Source organism: Pan paniscus, chromosome 10 (genome assembly GCF_029289425.2).
Source record: "Pan paniscus chromosome 10, NHGRI_mPanPan1-v2.0_pri, whole genome shotgun sequence".
Classification (NCBI taxonomy): domain Eukaryota; kingdom Metazoa; phylum Chordata; class Mammalia; order Primates; family Hominidae; genus Pan; species Pan paniscus.
Window position 1 is genome coordinate 15,007,236 of NC_073259.2, and position 17,053 is coordinate 15,024,288.

General features: G+C 53.8%; 1 protein-coding gene across 1 annotated transcript in view; it reads right to left on the reverse strand.

The window, feature by feature from the left end:
* Positions 1-17,053, reverse strand: part of LOC100990059 (ATP-dependent DNA helicase DDX11-like) — a 30,792-nt gene that overhangs the window by 7,683 nt on the left and 6,056 nt on the right. The window contains 17 exon segments of the mRNA XM_063592997.1: positions 751-882; positions 996-1,104; positions 1,362-1,400; positions 2,916-2,983; positions 3,104-3,148; positions 4,406-4,485; positions 4,834-4,880; positions 5,883-6,035; positions 7,654-7,828; positions 7,830-7,848; positions 8,244-8,331; positions 8,583-8,690; positions 9,370-9,415; positions 11,136-11,321; positions 12,218-12,372; positions 12,671-12,757; positions 13,278-13,526. Of these exon segments, the coding sequence (XP_063449067.1) occupies positions 751-882; positions 996-1,104; positions 1,362-1,400; positions 2,916-2,983; positions 3,104-3,148; positions 4,406-4,485; positions 4,834-4,880; positions 5,883-6,035; positions 7,654-7,828; positions 7,830-7,848; positions 8,244-8,331; positions 8,583-8,690; positions 9,370-9,415; positions 11,136-11,321; positions 12,218-12,372; positions 12,671-12,757; positions 13,278-13,526 (1,786 nt within the window).

The following is a 17,053-nucleotide window of genomic DNA, read 5'->3' on the forward strand; positions in this document are numbered from 1 at the left end:
CCAACCCAGCTCCTCCATCTCCTCCCGTCCACCTCCACTGCTTACCCTGCTCACGGGACCCCAAACCCAGCCCCTCGATCTCCTCCCGTCCACCTCCACTGCTTACCCTGGTCACGGGACCCCCATCCCAGCCCCTCGATCTCCTCCTGTCCACCTCCACTGCTTACCCTGGTCACGGGACCCCCATCCCAGCCCCTCGATCTCCTCCCGTCCACCTCCACTGCTTACCCTGGTCGCGGGACCCCCATCCCAGCCCCTCGATCTCCTCCCGTCCACCTCCACTGCTTACCCTGGTCACGGGACCCCCATTCCCAGCCCCTCGATCTCCTCCCGTCCACCTCCACTGCTTACCCTGGTCACGGGACCCCCATCCCAGCCCCCTCGATCTCCTCCCGTCCACCTCCACTGCTTACCCTGGTCACGGGACCCCCATTCCCAGCCCCTCGATCTCCTCCCGTCCACCTCCACTGCTTACCCTGGTCACGGGACCCCCATCCCAGCCCCCTCGATCTCCTCCCGTCCACCTCCACTGCTTACCCTGGTCACGGGACCCCCATCCCAGCCCCTCGATCTCCTCCCATCCACCTCCACGGCTTGCCCAGGTCACAGCAGGCCAGTGCCCACTGCACTGCTTCCTCCTAACCCAGGAAGTTCCCAGGATGGAAGGAAAGAATCCTTTCACGCTGCGGCTCCCGGGCTCAGCTTGGCTCCTTCCTGGGAACTGAACCTGGCCAAGAACCACCTGATTACCTTGGCGGCTCAGGATGACCCTGCCGTCCTGGTTGGCCATAGTGAGAGCTGCCAGGAAGCCTTCGATGTGCATCAGTGGGGAAGCTGGTCGGGGGGTGCTGGCCTGACTCTCGTCTGCAGGGGCTGCAAGAGCTGCACAGAGCAGAATGGGGAGGAGGCCTCCCTCTGGTCAGGTCCACACATGAGGAACAGAAGTCCTTGCCCATGCGTGCAGCCGGCTCTGCCTGCTCACCCTCCTGCCTCACCTTCAGTTGTCCTGGGCTGCAGGCTCTGCAGGAATTGCTGAAACCCAGCCAGTTTGGGCTGCTCCCGGGATGAGAACACTGCTCCGTACCGTTCAGTGAATCCAAAGAGCTGGGTGGGATGAGAGAGAGCAGTGGAGAGGAACGAGGAACAGCCATGAGAGAGAGGCTGGGTGGATCGGAGGCTCTGCCAGGCCCAAGACACCTGCAGCACGCATCCCACCACCCCAGCAAGGCCCACTGCACCAAGGAGGGTGGAGACGAAGGGGACTCTGGAGTTCCCTGAGGGCAGGGGAGGAAAGCATGGCAAGGGCAGGGGGTTGGGGCACAGCTGGGTCTTGTTCAGGACCACAGGATGGGAGCAGTTACCTTTCTGCTGATCATGCTCTTCTCACAGTATCGCTGCACCTGCAAAAACCAAGCCCAGCTGTAGGCATGTGTGCAAACTGAGCAAGCTGTAATCTTAAACACAAAACAATAAAACACCACTTCTACCACCCAGGCAGCACAACGCAGTGCTACCTTCTGAGGCACCTGGAGCCTCCTTGCCACCAACCTTGTCATCCCCTCTCCGAGGCCACCCCCTCCTCTACTGCCCCTGCCCACAACGCAGTGTCCTCCTCATGGAGGAGACCCTCTTTCCAAATGTCTCTCTCAAGTCTAAGAGTGCTCAGTACAATCTAGGTCCCCTTGGCTTTCCTTCCAGGTGACAGAGAGTTAAAACAAAGGAACTTCTATGAGCAAAGCCACAGAGGAGATGATGGCTGGGACCTGCTCAGGGGCTGGGGCAGTGCCACTCAGTCGGAGCATCCAATGTGTGTGGTTTGGTGCCAGATCTTAGCTTGGGATGCAGAGATGAGGAGTTTGGAGCCTTTAAACCGGTTTCTAAAAAGAGCGATGTCCTTCGATGAGGAATCCCTCAATGGTGAGTGATGAGACCCGAGACCCATGGGAAGAAGAGGGGGGAAGGAAAGCAAGGAGGGCAAAGGGAAGGCGAGAGAAGGAGCGCCTGCACCCATGTCCCAGCTGTGGGAGAAGCGCGGGGACGGCAGGACTGTCTGAGGCTGTCAGGCCTGGCGGCTGTCACAGGCATGTGGGAGACAAGGGGAGAAAGGCATCAAGGATGACCTGGATCCAGCCTGTCTGGCAGGGATGGCGGCAGTGACAGTGACCCAAATGTGTAATTCAGGGGAAAAGCTGGTTTTAAGAAAAAAAAGGCAGGCAGGATGGGAAGAATGTGGGGCCCCAAGTCAGTGCAGCCAGGTTTGGACGCTGTCTCTGCCACTTGCTATTGGCTCACTTGTGGGAAGCGTGTGCTCGCCACCCTCCTGAAGTCACCTCCATGGGCCTGTTTGCTTTCCTTGCCGGGGCAAAAGGATATCCTAGCTCAGAGCACAGCACGTGGCATGCCGCCTAGAACAGAGGCAGAACCCTGTACCCAGGGGCAGTCACTGTTGCTGATTTGAGTTACGAGCTTGGGGTTCAGGCGGCAGTGGCCGTGTTTCATCTGGGGAGCGCTGGGTACACAGACCTGGAGTGAGCAGAGGTCTGAGGCTGCAACGAGACCCAAGGCCCTAGTGGGAAGACGTGACAGGGGTTGCACAGAACAAATCAACGTCCTATTCCTGTCCATAAGCCTGAGGGAGACTGTGCCAGAAGACGGGGTGAGAGAGCAAGGACCTGGAGTCTCTATCTGTTCTATGAGGCACCAAGAAAGGTCCCTTTCTCACCCATCCCTCATCCCTGTGGCCTTCACTCTAAAAGAAGATGACTTTTGTCTCACAGGCGTGTTGCGTTAAGGGTTAAGTAATTACACATCTGTTTTGCTTTTTCTTCCTTCTATAGTCTTAACATAGTACTTTACCCACAGGTGGTGACAGGAAGGAAATTGGATGTGGAATGTGGAAAGGTGGAAACCTCTACCTTGAACAGGTTGATGTTGTCGATCTGGCTCTGGAAGAGAAAGTCGTTGATGGTCTTCAGCTCCGTCCCTGAGAACAAACACATGAAGGGCCTTGGGAGCTTCACCCTAAGCCTCAGGTTTCAGTCCCAGGGTTAAGCTCAGAAGTGGCTCAGATCAGCTCTGGGCCCTCTGAGAGCAACTCTCTTACCTGTCTGTGACAGACTCTGTGTATTGGGATTTTGCTTAATGTTCCCTAAAAGAGAGAATGGAAATAGGTCACAATGGTGGTTCTCAGGCCCCCCAACCCTTCCCTGTCTTCTCTCCCTCCACACTGCACATCAAGTAAGAAGAGCATCTGTATTTGAATGGCTTTGTTTTGCTTTTCACTGTTTATAGCATGCAACGGACCCACTGAGAGGGCAGGTGGGTCCAGGAGCCTCCCACGTCTGACTCACGTGCTTGCACGTGGAACCCAAAGCCCTGTAAGTTCATGTTTTTCACCCCTTCTCCAGGAGGCCGGGACACAGCAGCCAGACCAAGGTATGCAGGGCACCGGAGCACAGAGGAGCTGCCCAGGCCACTGGTGAGCCTGAGGCAAAGCAGAGCTGGCGGCTCAGAGCAGCAACACGAGACCAGCTCCCGCCAGGAGCTCCCACAGGCTTTCTGCAGCTTCCACTTCCACAGACACCTTCCAACAAGGGGGTGCCCCATCATAAAAGGGGACGTGACAGGGTCAAGCAAAGAGGCGTGGGAGCTGGAGTCAGAAGATCCCAGGCTCCAGTGCTGGGAGCAGCCCTTGCTCCGAGCTCTAGTTTATGCGTCTATCAACAAGGATTCAAATACCAGCACTGCGTTCTCACAGGGCACACAAAACTGCATATGCAAGTGCTTCGAACACCCCACAGAACTATGCCTATCACGGAAACACCGTGTGTCCATGTGACGCTGTATCCTTAATATCCCCCCAGAGCAGGGCCTGAAATAAGTCCTCAGAACATGGGCAAAGAACCCATGGGTCTAAAAAAAGCTCAAGACAGACAACTCAACTAAGCTACAAAGAACAAGAATTCTCTAAATCAATGACCAAGACCCTTCTTTTTTTTTTTTTTTTTTGAGACTGACTCTCACTCTGTCGCCCAGACTGGACTGCAGTGGCACAATCTCGGCTCACTGCAACCTCCGCCTCCCGGGTTTGAGCAAGCAATTCTCTTGTCTCAGCTTCTGGAGCAGCTGGGACTACAGGCCACGGCAACACTCCCAGCTAATTTTTTTGTATTTTTAGTAGAGATGGGATTTCATCATGTTGGCCAGGCTGGTCTCAAAACTCCTGACCTCAGGTGAACCACCTGCCTCGGCCTCCCAAGGGCTGGGATTACAGGCGTGAGCCACCACACCCGGCCGACCCTTCTTAAAAACACAGAGAACTGAGGCATCCTGATGGGCATCCAAGGAAAAAGCAGCCCGGCGGGTTTTGCAGGCCAGGGGTCGGCCGGGGGGACGACGCTCTCACCCCCTAGCACAGCCACGAATTTCTCCAGCAAATACAGGATCTGCTTCAGGTACATCAGGTTCTTGGCCTTCAAACGCTTCCTGAGAAGAAGCCAACGGACATTAAGTGGTGGTGCCCTGATGGCCACTCGCCCCACCCACCCCAGTGGAAGCCTTGCTGCCCGGTGCCTCTCAAACTGGGTCACAAGCTACAAATCCTTTCCCAGAAAGCAGGCTGGCCACGGCCCCAGGCCTCAGAGCCAGCGGTCAGTCCCCAGCCTTCCAGGTCTGTGTGCAGCACACACCATGATGTGCCTAGGACATGAATGGCATGCAGCTCCACCCCGCCACAGCCCAGGCCAGAGGTGGGAACCAAAGTGCTGCCTCTCAGAGGCCCATGCAGGGGACCACCAAGGGACTGTCCCACTACCTCAGAGGGTCACATCTCACCCGTATCGCTCCATGTACTGCAGCAGCTGGGAATGGGCCTGGCAGAGCTGGGGAAAGAACACAAACCAGGCTCTGGGCAAGCAACCGAGGGCTAAGGTACTGACATCTTAGATTCACCTAGAAGATGCTAGCCCTGGACACACAGGAAGCCACCAAAGGGAGCAGAGGGGGCTGGGTGCAGACAAAAGGTACGGGTTTCCACAGCCCTTAGGCTGGTGGGAGCTAAGAGAAAAGGGAAGGAAGGGAAGTTTTCCTCCAGTGTCCACTGTGGGTCAGAGAAAAAGCAAGAGGCTGAATTCCTTAAGTATGGAATCTCCCTGCTAGTTTCCACCGGGTTGGGAAAAGACCTGGAGTCTACAAAGAGTGATGGTTCAAGGTCACCATCACATCCCAGCCTCAATTCAGCCCAGGCACAGGTCAGTAGAGCTGGTGGGATGTCGTGGGGGTTTCACAGTCAGAAACCAGTGGGCACACCCCAACTCCACACTCATGAGCTGCATGACCTCAGGACAGAGCTTGACCATCTCTGAATCTCCAAGTTTCCAATGTAAAACAGGAACACCACCCCCATGGCAGAGTCAGTGTGAAGACCAGAGACACCTGGTGCCATGCATGGCGCATGATAGGGCAGCAGGAGGAGCCTGCACTGATCTTGAGCATTCCTCAATTCAGTCCCCTCCGGACAACTTCAGTAATGACAAAATCCAATCCTGAGGGGACTTCTGCCTCACACATGCCATCTCCCTGGCTTACAGAACTGGCTGCTGGCATCCAGGGCTGGAGGGACTCAGGAGCATGGGGGCAGATGAGGTGCAGGGAAATGAGGCACTCTGTCATAGCTGGGTCCCCAGAGTTCTGGGATGCACTGGAAAGCCATGGTCAGCCTCTGATGAGGTCACCGCCTTGACTCGTGCACCCTCTAGCAAGCCCCACCTCCGGAGGAATTCTTGGCCCAGGTGTCTGGAGGAACCATCCAAGTCCCTTTACCTCACGGAAGGCCCTGGCCCGGGGAGGGAAGGCCCTGGCCCGGGGAGGGGAGGCCCACGCACCTGGGAGCCGCTGACCTCCACGCTGTGCATGCCCGTGATGGTGTCGATCAGGTTGTGCGCCTCGTCGATGATCACCACCTGGTCCTGCAGCCGGATGCCCGCGGCCTGCCGAGTGGCCGCATGCAGCAGCATCTGATAGGGCAGCACCACCAGCTGGGAGGGGAGATGAGGCCACCTGAGCAGGGCGGGGCTCCCCTGCAGGAGCCTTGCCTGCCTGACACTGAGCTCCTGATGTGAGTGCTTCTATTTCCTGCCTGGACTGTGTAGAGACATTCAAAAAACAGCTTGTAGCAACGGACAAGCTCTCCTCGAGTTTCACATGGAAAGCCAATACATGAAACACAGGAAACTAGGGCTGGTCTGACTCCTGAGTAAACCAAGGGCAGGGCTGGGTGAAGGGAACCCCTGGCTTAGCCTTGTCCATGTCCTCAAGGTCGCCCCGGAGGCCCCCGAGTTTCCACAGAACACCTGAAGACCATTGGTGCACCAGGAAGCGGCCCCAGCTTCTGCTCCTGGAGCTGCTACTTCCCAGCTGTGTGACTCTGGAAGAGTTGTCTAACCTCTCTGACCCTTGGTTTCCTCATCTGCAAAATAGGGTTGATACATCCTATTTCAAAGTGAGGGTTAAGGCGTGGAGCTGGGGTAACAAAAATAAAAGCAACTCTGCAGATCTTTAGGTGTTTGTTGTTAGGAAAGTTTCCAGTTAAAGGAATACTCATATAAAAAATAAAATATCGGAAAACTGAATGGCTCCATCACCCACGCTTAGTGAGAAAATATGAGTCACTTAACTTTTCTGGGCTCCACTGTCCCCATGCACAGAATTTCACTGGAATACTATTAACATAAAAGCAAAATATGGTCAAAGTACTTTAAAAATTCAAAAATCGTAAAGATTTTGGGCCATATTATGGTATTTGTGTATAAATGCCTATAGCACTAATCTTGCTCTAAAGGCAAACAGACCGGAGGGAAGGCCTGGGACACCACGGGGCCTGGCAGCTTTCCTCAGTTTCTCTGCCAGCGCCCACACAGCTCAGCAGGTATGCTGGTGAGCATTTAGCTGCTGTGCAAATGGTTACTTAGTTCCCTGAATCTTTTAAAACCTTACATTTTTTTCTGGATTATACAGAATTTTCCACATGTGATATCCCGTTTCCAAAGTCACTCAAATTAAAGAAGTAGCAAGGAAATAGTGAAACTGCACCCAACAAATAACAGTGAGATACTACTTTTCATCTGCTACATTAGCAGTTCTTCCTTCTGTTTAAAAATCAAGAGAAGTAGAGGCAGAGAAGACAGTATTCTCACGTGCTGCAGGTAGGTGTTAAGTTAGGAAAGCTTTCCAGTTAAGAGTACTGATATTACAAAAAGGGAAAACTGAATGGTTCCATCACTGACATCCTCCATCACATCATAGGCATGGAAGTTGGGAGCATCACTTGGAAAGCCATTTGTAAATAGATGTATGCAGAGCACTCTTCTCAGCTCCTGGCATCCCCCCTCTCCCTGTGGTTTCACTAGGAATGCACCGGCTTTCCTGGCTCCTAAATACCATCCCCAGTAATGCCAACTGGCCCTGCTGCCTGGAGACCCCAAGGGATCCCACGCGCCTCCTCCAACTCACGCATCAGGAGAGAATGGGTTAAGGTGCCATCAACCTGACCACGCTGGGGGGCATCCCCCAAACTACAGTGTGATGAGGACCCCCCTCATGGCCTAGACCACAGTGAGAGCCAAGAGAGGCTTTCTGGCCCTGCAGGGCCCTCACCTGGGCTGCAGGGATGGCAAGGCGGCTCCCGTAATAGGGACAGGCCCGGGCCTCCTTCCCAAGGGCCAGCAGTTGTTCAATGTCCTTCACCTCTGCCAGGGCCTCATCCCGGAGAAGGCCCATCTGCTCGTGGTTGTAGAAGGGGCAGGCTGCCTGCTTTTCCTGCCTCCTCCTCCTCAGCTCCTTTCTTCTTCTCTGAGGGTGGCACAGGCACAAAGAGAGAAAACAGAGAGGACAGCAACTGTCCACGGGCCCGAGAGGGGGTTGTGTAATGTTGTGACCCACTTCCACGGGGTGGGGTCTATAAGACCCTCCCAAGTACTGCCTACTGTGGTCTCATCGGAACACTGTAAGGTTTTACTTTTGTTCTCCAGAAAGAGCCCGTAAAATCATCTCCAAGCCAACGATTCGGACCAGACGCTCACCCAGAGAGTAGGAACACTTTTTCCCAAGGAGAGGGGACTCAGGAAGGAACTGGGGTCTCCTCTGCCATTCTTTCTATGAAAGACACTGAATGGTCTTCAGTCACTGCCACCCCTGCCTCACTCTCTCCAGACCACCTGCGGCTACACCATGGTCCCAGTGGCTACCGTGCCTGCTTCTCTGCATGTCCACGCAGCGGTCGTTGATAAGCTGCACAGAACCTAGGCTTCTCACGTCTTCATTTACACAAAGGTTCTGCAACAAAGGAGAAAAAAAGAGGCAAAGAGATGGTGCCAGCTAAATAACATCCTACCAACACACGTGGACCTGCCTCCGCCACCTCTCCTTTGCCTTCCAGTGATGGGCCGGCCAGGCCAGGGAGGGGGCTGCTCCTCACACGGTCCAGCCTGTCACAGACCCAGCGTCTCCCAGGCCTGGACGAGCAGGACAAAGTTGTGGGGAAAGGAGCAGGATGGCCCCTGGTGGAAATACTGGCTACTGTTTACCTGCCGGGAGCCGAGGGAGACCAGCCGAACATCCTTGCCAAAGGGGCTCTTCTTCACCTCATGCACAAACTGGGCCAGCTGGGAGTGTGTCCGACTACAGTAATAAATCTAGCAGAGAGAAAGAAAGGCGCTTCAAAGAGGGAGCCAAAACATCCCACGGCATTCTCTAACATCAAGGCACGCCAGGGCCTGAGAGGCTGAGGGAAAGGGAGTGGCTCCCAATGCACAAAGCCGATGCAGGACAGCGATGTCCCATGTCAGGCATCTATCGAGGGACCCAGGGATTCCCAAGTCACCCACAGCTCCAGAAGTTCAAGGGAATGCCCCAAAGGCAGCTCCTTCCACGAGTCATATCCAGCACCACCCAGCAGGGACAGAAAACACCCAGACTTCAGCCCAGAACAGCTGTTCCTCTATGCCCTGGGGTGGCAAGCATGGCCCTGCCCCCAGGAGAGGTCTCCCCAGGCCCCGAACCCATGAGATGTCTCCCCAGGCCCCAAACTCAAGAGAGGTCTCCTCAGGTCCCTGCTCCCAGGAAAGGTCTCCCCAGGAGAGGACTCCCCAGACCCTGACCCCAGGAGAGGACTCCAGGGTCCACTGCAGCTGGCCAAGGGAGCAACTCAGGACCAGGGTTGTGTGCAAGAAGCAACAGAGTCCAAGTGCTGGAAGCTCCTCCTCTGTGGAGAGGAGGGTGAGAAGTAGCCGAGTGACTCCAGCCTCTTCCCCAAGGGTGCACAGCCCAGCCCATAGCCCCCAGCACAGCACCAGCTGAGGACACTCGTGTTACCTTAGTTATGTGTTCTTCCTCCAGGTCATCCTCATCCTCATCCACTCTGTGTGTGTGAGAGAGAACAGAAAACAGTCTTCCCTCAGCAAACTCAGCAAAACGCACTGAGCATCTGCTGAGCGCTGGTGCTGATCCCTGGCCATTCCCAGCAATGGGTTCCATCAAGGTAGCAGGTGCTGCTTGCTCAGAAACTCCCCCAGGCAAATGCCAACCCCAACCTCCCATGGCCGCTCAGGTCTGTGGGTAGGGAAATGTAAAAAGGAGACAGGGGCTCAGCACCCCAAACCCAAGTCTTGAGTTGGAAGCCTCGGGACTAATGGCAGGCTGCTCTCCTCTCTGCCCTCCCTCCAGCAAGCTGGACCCCTCTGAGGCCCCAGGGTGGATATTTGCTCTTCATCATCTCGGGCCTTCGGAGGTTCTGTGCCTGGAATGTTGTCTCCCCTCACCAGCTCCCAGTCAACTCTGAGATAGCAGCAGAAACATCACCTCCTCCAGGAAGCCTTCTTTGACCTTCCCTGGTAGGTCTGGCTGCTCTGACACAGATTCATGGCCCCTTCACACCCATCTCATTCAAAATCGCTTCCTCTCGGTCTATCTCCCCAGACTGTCATGTCCACAAGGGAGGACCCAGGTCGGCCTTGTTTCTGCTGAGTCCCCGTGGCCTCACCTAGAGCTTGGTATGCAGCAGGAACCCCATGACCATCTCCTGGATGAAGCTACAACTGACCAATCGAGTGAACAGAGGATGCTGTCACTTATGACCAGCTACAACTCTTCTTTTGTCAGCGCCTCAGTCTGCCCTTTCCAGCAATGCGGGAAGAATCCATCAGCGCCAGGCGTTGGCAGGGAAGCCAGCCCTGCATCCCATGGCCTGAAGCTGAGCTAGCTCTACTAGTCTATGCTCCTCAGAAAACACAAAACCATCTGACAGGCACACGCTACCTATGGCAACATCACATAAAAAGAAAACATTTTTGTTCACCTTGAAATTCCTTTCTAACAAAGCAGAACACAATTGTCTTGGGCTATCAGAAGAGTAATTATTACAGGCTTGGCTTCATGGTCACTAAAGAGCAGGCGGCTCTATCTTAAAAGGCTTGGATTCAATCTTATGTCGCATGCTGGACAAAGCCAGCAGGAGCTCACTGAGAGGCTGGGTGTGTGAAGAAATGAAGAGCAAAAATTTTCTATTCAGAACTCAGGTCCTCTGAGGCTCACATTATCTCCTGAAACGTGAGGGCATGGGAAGCCCCAGAAGCTGACCTACAGGATCCACGGCTCTTGCCCAGACCTGAAAGAGCACTTTGTTCCTCTAATATTCACCACCTTCATCTCCACTCAAGTTCTCTGCCTTGTCCCCATGGGCTCTAAGGGAGAAGAGAGGGAGCAGAAACACGACCTTGGAGGTGCGCAGGAACGGTTCATGGAGCACAAACTGTTTATGACCCCCTCTCACCAGCGAGGCATAAAGCAGCATGGTGGTCTCTGCCCCGGGCAGGGGCAGAAGTCGAGGTCCACATGGGCAGCCTGGAATTACACTACCAGACTGCAACGAGGCAGCATCTGCTCATTCATGTCAACTCGATTTTATTGAGCACACCCCTATGCCAAACACTGGGTCAGCTCTGGGAACATCAAACTATAAAGACGTGGTTCCTGCCCTGAAGCAGCTCGAGCCCAGCCAGGGAGAGGAGGCAACAACAGAAGCACAAGCAGGTGCGTGAGCAAAACAGAGCAGCTGACACCCGAAGCCACCAAGACGACACCTGAGCCAGGCCTTAAAGGAGAGGAAGACATCTGCCAAGGGAGGAGGGCAGGGTGTTTGGCCACAGCACGTTGCATGAGCAAATCCTGACAGGACAGAGGAAGGCCTGGTGCGCTGGAGGAAGTTCAGGGCAGCGTGGAAGCTGGCGTCTGGTGGATGGCAGCTGGAGGTGGCGTCAGAAGGCGCCCTGCAGACAGACCGTGAAGGCCGGGGATGAACCTTCAGGAATATCCACGGAGGGTCTCTGGTCTTGCAGTTACCCTCCCACAGATGTGGTGGCCAGGATGTCACAGGACACACGGGACTCATCATCAGGTGCAGCCCCCCACCCCATCCACGTCACCATTTTGTTTTCCTTGTAGGCAAACATGCTGACTTCACATAGGTGTTATTTGTTTTCATGTCTATTAACTGTCCCCTCCATGTCTTCTTCCCTTCTATGTCCACAGCATCTGGACAGTGCCATACTCAGAGCAGACACTCAGGGATGGTGGTGAGGTTCCAGTGTAAATGGGAACGGGGCTGTCACCAGGGATCCTGTGGGCCCGAAATGGCCTGGGTGGCCTGCTCAGGGCTGTCACCCAGCAGCTCATGGCTCAGCAAGTGGAAACCTTGAGTCTGGACCAACAGAGGCTTTATGGGAGAAGGAAAGCTCAGGCTAAGGACGCCTTGACGGTTGGCACCTCACAGGTTACCCAGTGCAGTCAGCTGCCTCAGAGCCTGAGATCTAGAGCCAGGCCGGCTGAGTTCTAGCCCAGCTCTCCACTGCCGAGGCTTGTGGCCTCAGCCAAGGAGTCTCTCCTTGTGGGGCTGCAGCCTCCTTGTGTATAAGGCGCAGACACAAATGTTCCTGCCCTGCCTGAGCTGCCGTGAGGACAGCTGAGAGGACACAGGCCAGGCCGGTGACTGTCCTCACTGCCACTGGCACTCATGGACCCTAGGAAGGACCTGGCTTAGAGCAGAGGGCAGAGGCCACCATGCCTCTTGCCAGGTGCTTCATGGCATCTGTGGCATGAGGGAAAGAGCTGTCTTCAAGGGTGTCCCCTGGCCTGGGGCAGGGTAGTGCTACCGCCTCTGTCTCACCCGCTCGCCACCTTTTTCTCCTCATCACTCTCGTATTCGGAGAGGACCAGCTCCTCCTCCCCAGACTCCAGCTGCTCCAGCTGCTCAGCCTCCGGGCCTGTCTCTAGCATCTCCCTGCTGAGGCAGAGGAGATTCTCTGTTTCTTCTTCCTGCCTCTGGACAGGGGTAGTGGAGGTGGGGAGGGAGGAAGAAGTCTCAGCACCAGTACCCACCTCCCCACATGCCAGAGACAAAGCACACCATGCCCATTCACATAGGCCTGGCTGCCTGGCTGGAGAGAGGTCGACTCCTAGGATCCACGCCTCAACCACTCACAGCCCAGCTTCTGTACGGGAGCACATAGCCAGTGAGGGTCATGGAGGGGAGACCAAGGCCCTGGCCACGCACCCATGAGCCTCCAAGCAGGGCGACCCTGCCTGGACATAATCCTGCCCCCCAAGAAATGAGGCTCACCAGGCGCTTGGCTGCATACTTGAGCTGCACCCTGTGCTGCAGCTGCTGCAGGCGTTCTTCTCGCTGCTTCCTCCTGGCCTGCTCCGCCTACAGGAGGCAGACATGAAGGAAAATCACCAGGAAGCCCAAAACCAGGCGTCTCCTAAGGAGTCTCGGCCACTCAGCCCGGTGCCTCCTCACTGGGGGCATCTCTCCTTCCCCGGCCAGCACTCAAGGGCTGCCGCATCCCCTCCCGGGACCTCATCCCTGCAGGTCCCAGCCTCGCTGCTCACTGTGGAAGGCGGCACACTCCTCCCAAAGCCACACGCTCTCCATCAGATCCATTTGCAGCCATTGAACCATGCTGCCAATGGCAATGATCAGGTCCTTTCCCAGGTGAGTAATAAATGGGTACCAACAGTTCCTTGTGTGGAGAAGGCCTGTTGACCTCCAGCTCAAAAAAGACAGCACAGTGGCAGTACCATCGACCCAAGGAGCTGATGGAAGAGCTAAGAGGCACAGCAACGGCAGGGGAACATGCACTACCTGAGTCTCGGAATCGCCCCAGAACAATCGCTGAAGCCCTGTTTCCTCCAGAACTCCCACTTCCTGATACCCCAGGTCTCACCTTTAGTCGGTCCACCAGGTCCCTCTCTTCTTTCTTCTGCACAAACTGAGTAACCCAGGCCGGTTCTCCAGCAGGCCTCGGGGTGCCTGCAGCCCCTTCGCAGGAAGAAGACAGACACAGGGATTCATCTTTCTCATCATGTAAGGGGCCAGTTCCAGTTTCAAGGAGTCGTGCCTCTTCTTCACGCTTCTTCTGTTCAAAGTCACGGAGCCAGGAGAGGGCCCCACAAATAAGACTTAAGGACTTCCCCTGCAGGAAGAAAAATGATCTTTAGAAACAGGAAAACAACAAAGGCTCCCAAATGACCTTTCCCCCATTTTAATAAAAGCTTGAAAGAAGGTCTGGCTGTACATAGGAGAGGATGCTCTAAGACCAGCCTAGGAAAGGAAAGGAAGGAAATTAGCACTAGAATAGCCAGGAAAAACAGAAAAAAAGGAAGAAATGGAAACTGGGCCCAAGAAGCAGGAAAAAGCTTCTTTAATTATCCAGCTCACTGTTCTGAAAACAAATTTGAAGCAGTTTATCAGTTTATCAGATTCTATGTAAATATCGCACATAATTAGAAGGGGAGACATTAGACAAAAAGTCCCCTAAAAGAATTAAGGCCCCAAACTGCTGAGCAAGAAATCCCAGGTACTCGCCAACGGGGAGCCACAGTGACCACGCGGCCTTTGTGCAGCTCGTGCGTGGATACAGGATGATCAGTCACGAGTGCCAGTGTTTACGGTTTGTGTTTTTTGTTTTGTTTTGTTTTTTAAAGCAAACTAATCACTCTGGAACACCACTTTTTTTGTCTGTTTTTGAGAGGAGGTCTTGCTATGTTGCCCAGGCTGGTATGGAACTCCTGGGCTCACACAATTCTCTGGCCTCAGCCTCCCAAGTGGCTGGGACCATAGGTGTGCGCCTCCACATACAGACTGGAGAACACTACTCTTGACTTAAGACCAGAATTTTCCATAAGCCTGATTGAATTGTATTCCTCCAAATTCCTGTGTTGAAATCCTAACCCCCAGCATCTCAGAATGTGGCCTTATCTGGAAATAGGACTGTCACAAATGTAATTAGTTAAGATGAGACTACTAGGACGGGACCCAGCCTAAAGGGCTAATATCCTTATTGGAAAGGGGACACGTGGATGCACACATGCACAGAAGGCAGGCGATGTGATGATACCCAAGGAGAACACGCCACCTATAAGCCAAGGAAAGGGGCCTGAAGAGATCTTTCCCTCACGACCCTCAGAAGGGACCAAGCATGCTGACACCTTGATCTCGGACTCCAGCCTCCAGCGCTGTGGGATGTCAGTTTCTGTTGTTTAAGCCCCAGTTTGTGAAGCTTTCCTCTAGCAGCCCCAGGGAACCAATACAGTTCTTCCAGAGAGGACCCTTCAGGGAGCGCCACAAGGAGGCGGCCCTGGTGTCCACAGGGGAACTCAGCTCAGGGGAGTCTCTGGAGGACCCCATGCCTTCTGCTCCAGACAGTCAGCTCTCTGAGCCTGCTGAACCCAGAGGGGATCTCAGAGCATCCAGGGCGGGGTGAAACACCTCGTATGACTAGGGTTGGGGCAGCAGCGCGGCGCAGGAGTCAGAGCCTCAAACTCCACAGCCAGGCGCCAGGGTTCCAGCTGCCTCACCCACCTGCAGCTCTGTGGCTCAGGCTGGCCTCACTACGCTTGTTTCCACGAGTGCAGAAATGGAAATGACAACAGCAGCACCTTCCTCATAGAGCTGGTGCAAGCAGGACATTAACACACACAAAAGGCCAAATCCTCTGGATTAGAGGATTACCTGGCAAATAACAAGTGATCGGTTGGAGTTAGCTAACTTTTTGCTATCATTAAGTAATAATAATAAAATTATTAATAGCATTATTCTGGAATATGGGATCTATTAGTTTTCATCAAAATCTTGAAAGGCCCTGGGATAGGATAGAATGACCTTGCTGACAAATGGATGGATCCCATATTTTTAGGAAAGTCCCATATGTACCATTTCCCTCAGCTTTTGATAGCAAGTAAATGGCAAAGAGTTCCAGGCAGCATTTCCCAGCAGCACCTGGAGGGCGGCTCTTCTGTGCTGCCTGTGATATCGGAAGCAGTCAGCTTCAGCTGTCACTGGGCTGGGAGACACAATGGTTAGAAAGCCAGTGCCCTCCATTTGAAAGTGAGCTGAGGAAGTTCCTAAGGGTATGGTCAAAGTTATCTTTCAAAAACAACCGTGGTATACTCCGGCACAACAGCAAAAGAATAACTGAGGCCCACTGTTTTCTACATCCTGTAATAAGACCACAAAACTTTTAGACTGGAAAATGTTAAAAGGATTTATAACCAAAGGCTCACCTTCCTGGGGTATCATCAACAGTTACATGATTTATGCCAAGATAAGCAAATTCATTCACTCTGAACACCTGCTGGTTGCAGCAAGCATGGGGCTCAGAGCTGAGAACACAAAGGTGCAGAGCCCCTAGAAAATGCTCACAGGTTCACATGTAACATACAATTCGAGGGCATCATAGATCCCCGCAAAGCATGCATTCCAGGTTGGAGGACTCCTGGAACTGCAGTGTTACACAAGGCACAGCACACACCAAGTGGTAATGGTGACTCAACTTGATAGACCTGTATAAGGCTTAAAAGGTGACTATCAAGGATAAACAGCATCTCGGGCAGCTAAGGTGGGGCACCTGTGCATCCAAGGTGGGGAATGGCATGGTAGGCACAACAGGTAACACAAACCCCACTCAGGGTGTCCCACAGCATGGCTGCTCCTATGGGCTGCGGGACACCCAGGACAGGAGAAAACACTCTATTCAGGAGATGATTTAGAAGACAGAAGAATGTCAAAGGTAATAAAGCCACAGGGTACATTCACAGAGAGTGCACACAAGAAGATGAAGCTATAGAACCAGAAACATCGACAATTAAAGGCTGAGCAGAGGAGGAAGACGCAGAAGCCTGGAGTGCAGAAGACTGAGATGGAAAGACCTGAGAGGGAGAAGATGGGTTGTCAGGCTAAACAAGATGAAAGGGGTCAGGTACAGTGGCTCATGCCTGTAATCTCAGCACTATGGGAGGCCAAGGAGGGAGGACTGCTTGAGCCTAGGGGTTTAAGACCACCGGCTTGAGCAGCATAGTGAGATCTCATTCCTACAAATTAAAAAATTAGCTAGGTGTGATGGCGCACACCTGTAGTCCCAGCTGCTCAGGAGGCTGACGTGGGAAGATCACTTGATGCCAGAAGGTCGAGGCTGCAGTGAACCATGATCTTAACACTGCACTCGGCCCTGGGCAACAGAGCGACACCCTGTCTCTAAAATTAAACAAGGCAGAATGAACATGCACTCATCTGTGTTCCAAAGCACACTAAAATTAACCAAAGTAATATGGAGGCTTACACCCACAAAAACAAAGAAAGTGGAAGGAGTAATATGTTTTAGGAGAGAGGGAAAGAAGGCAGAGACATGGAAGTGATTCGGCAGAGACACTCAAGCCCAAGTGTCCCCAGAGATCTCCACCACTCATTCTCAGAAAGACTCAGGAAGTGGTAGGAACACAGCAGGCCACTGAAAACAAAGGGACAGGTTGAAATTCTTTTTAAGAACAATTAGATTCCCAGGTTGCAATCCCTGCGCCTGCTCCTTGCAGAAGACAGGAAGTGGGCTCTAAGTGGAAGCTGAGCTAGGAGAGCCCTGGAGGCAACCGGCAGATTGAGGAGGCAAGAGGGAGGGAGAGGAGGGCCAGGCTGAAAGCAGGCACTGAGGGGGACTCTCCACCTGGA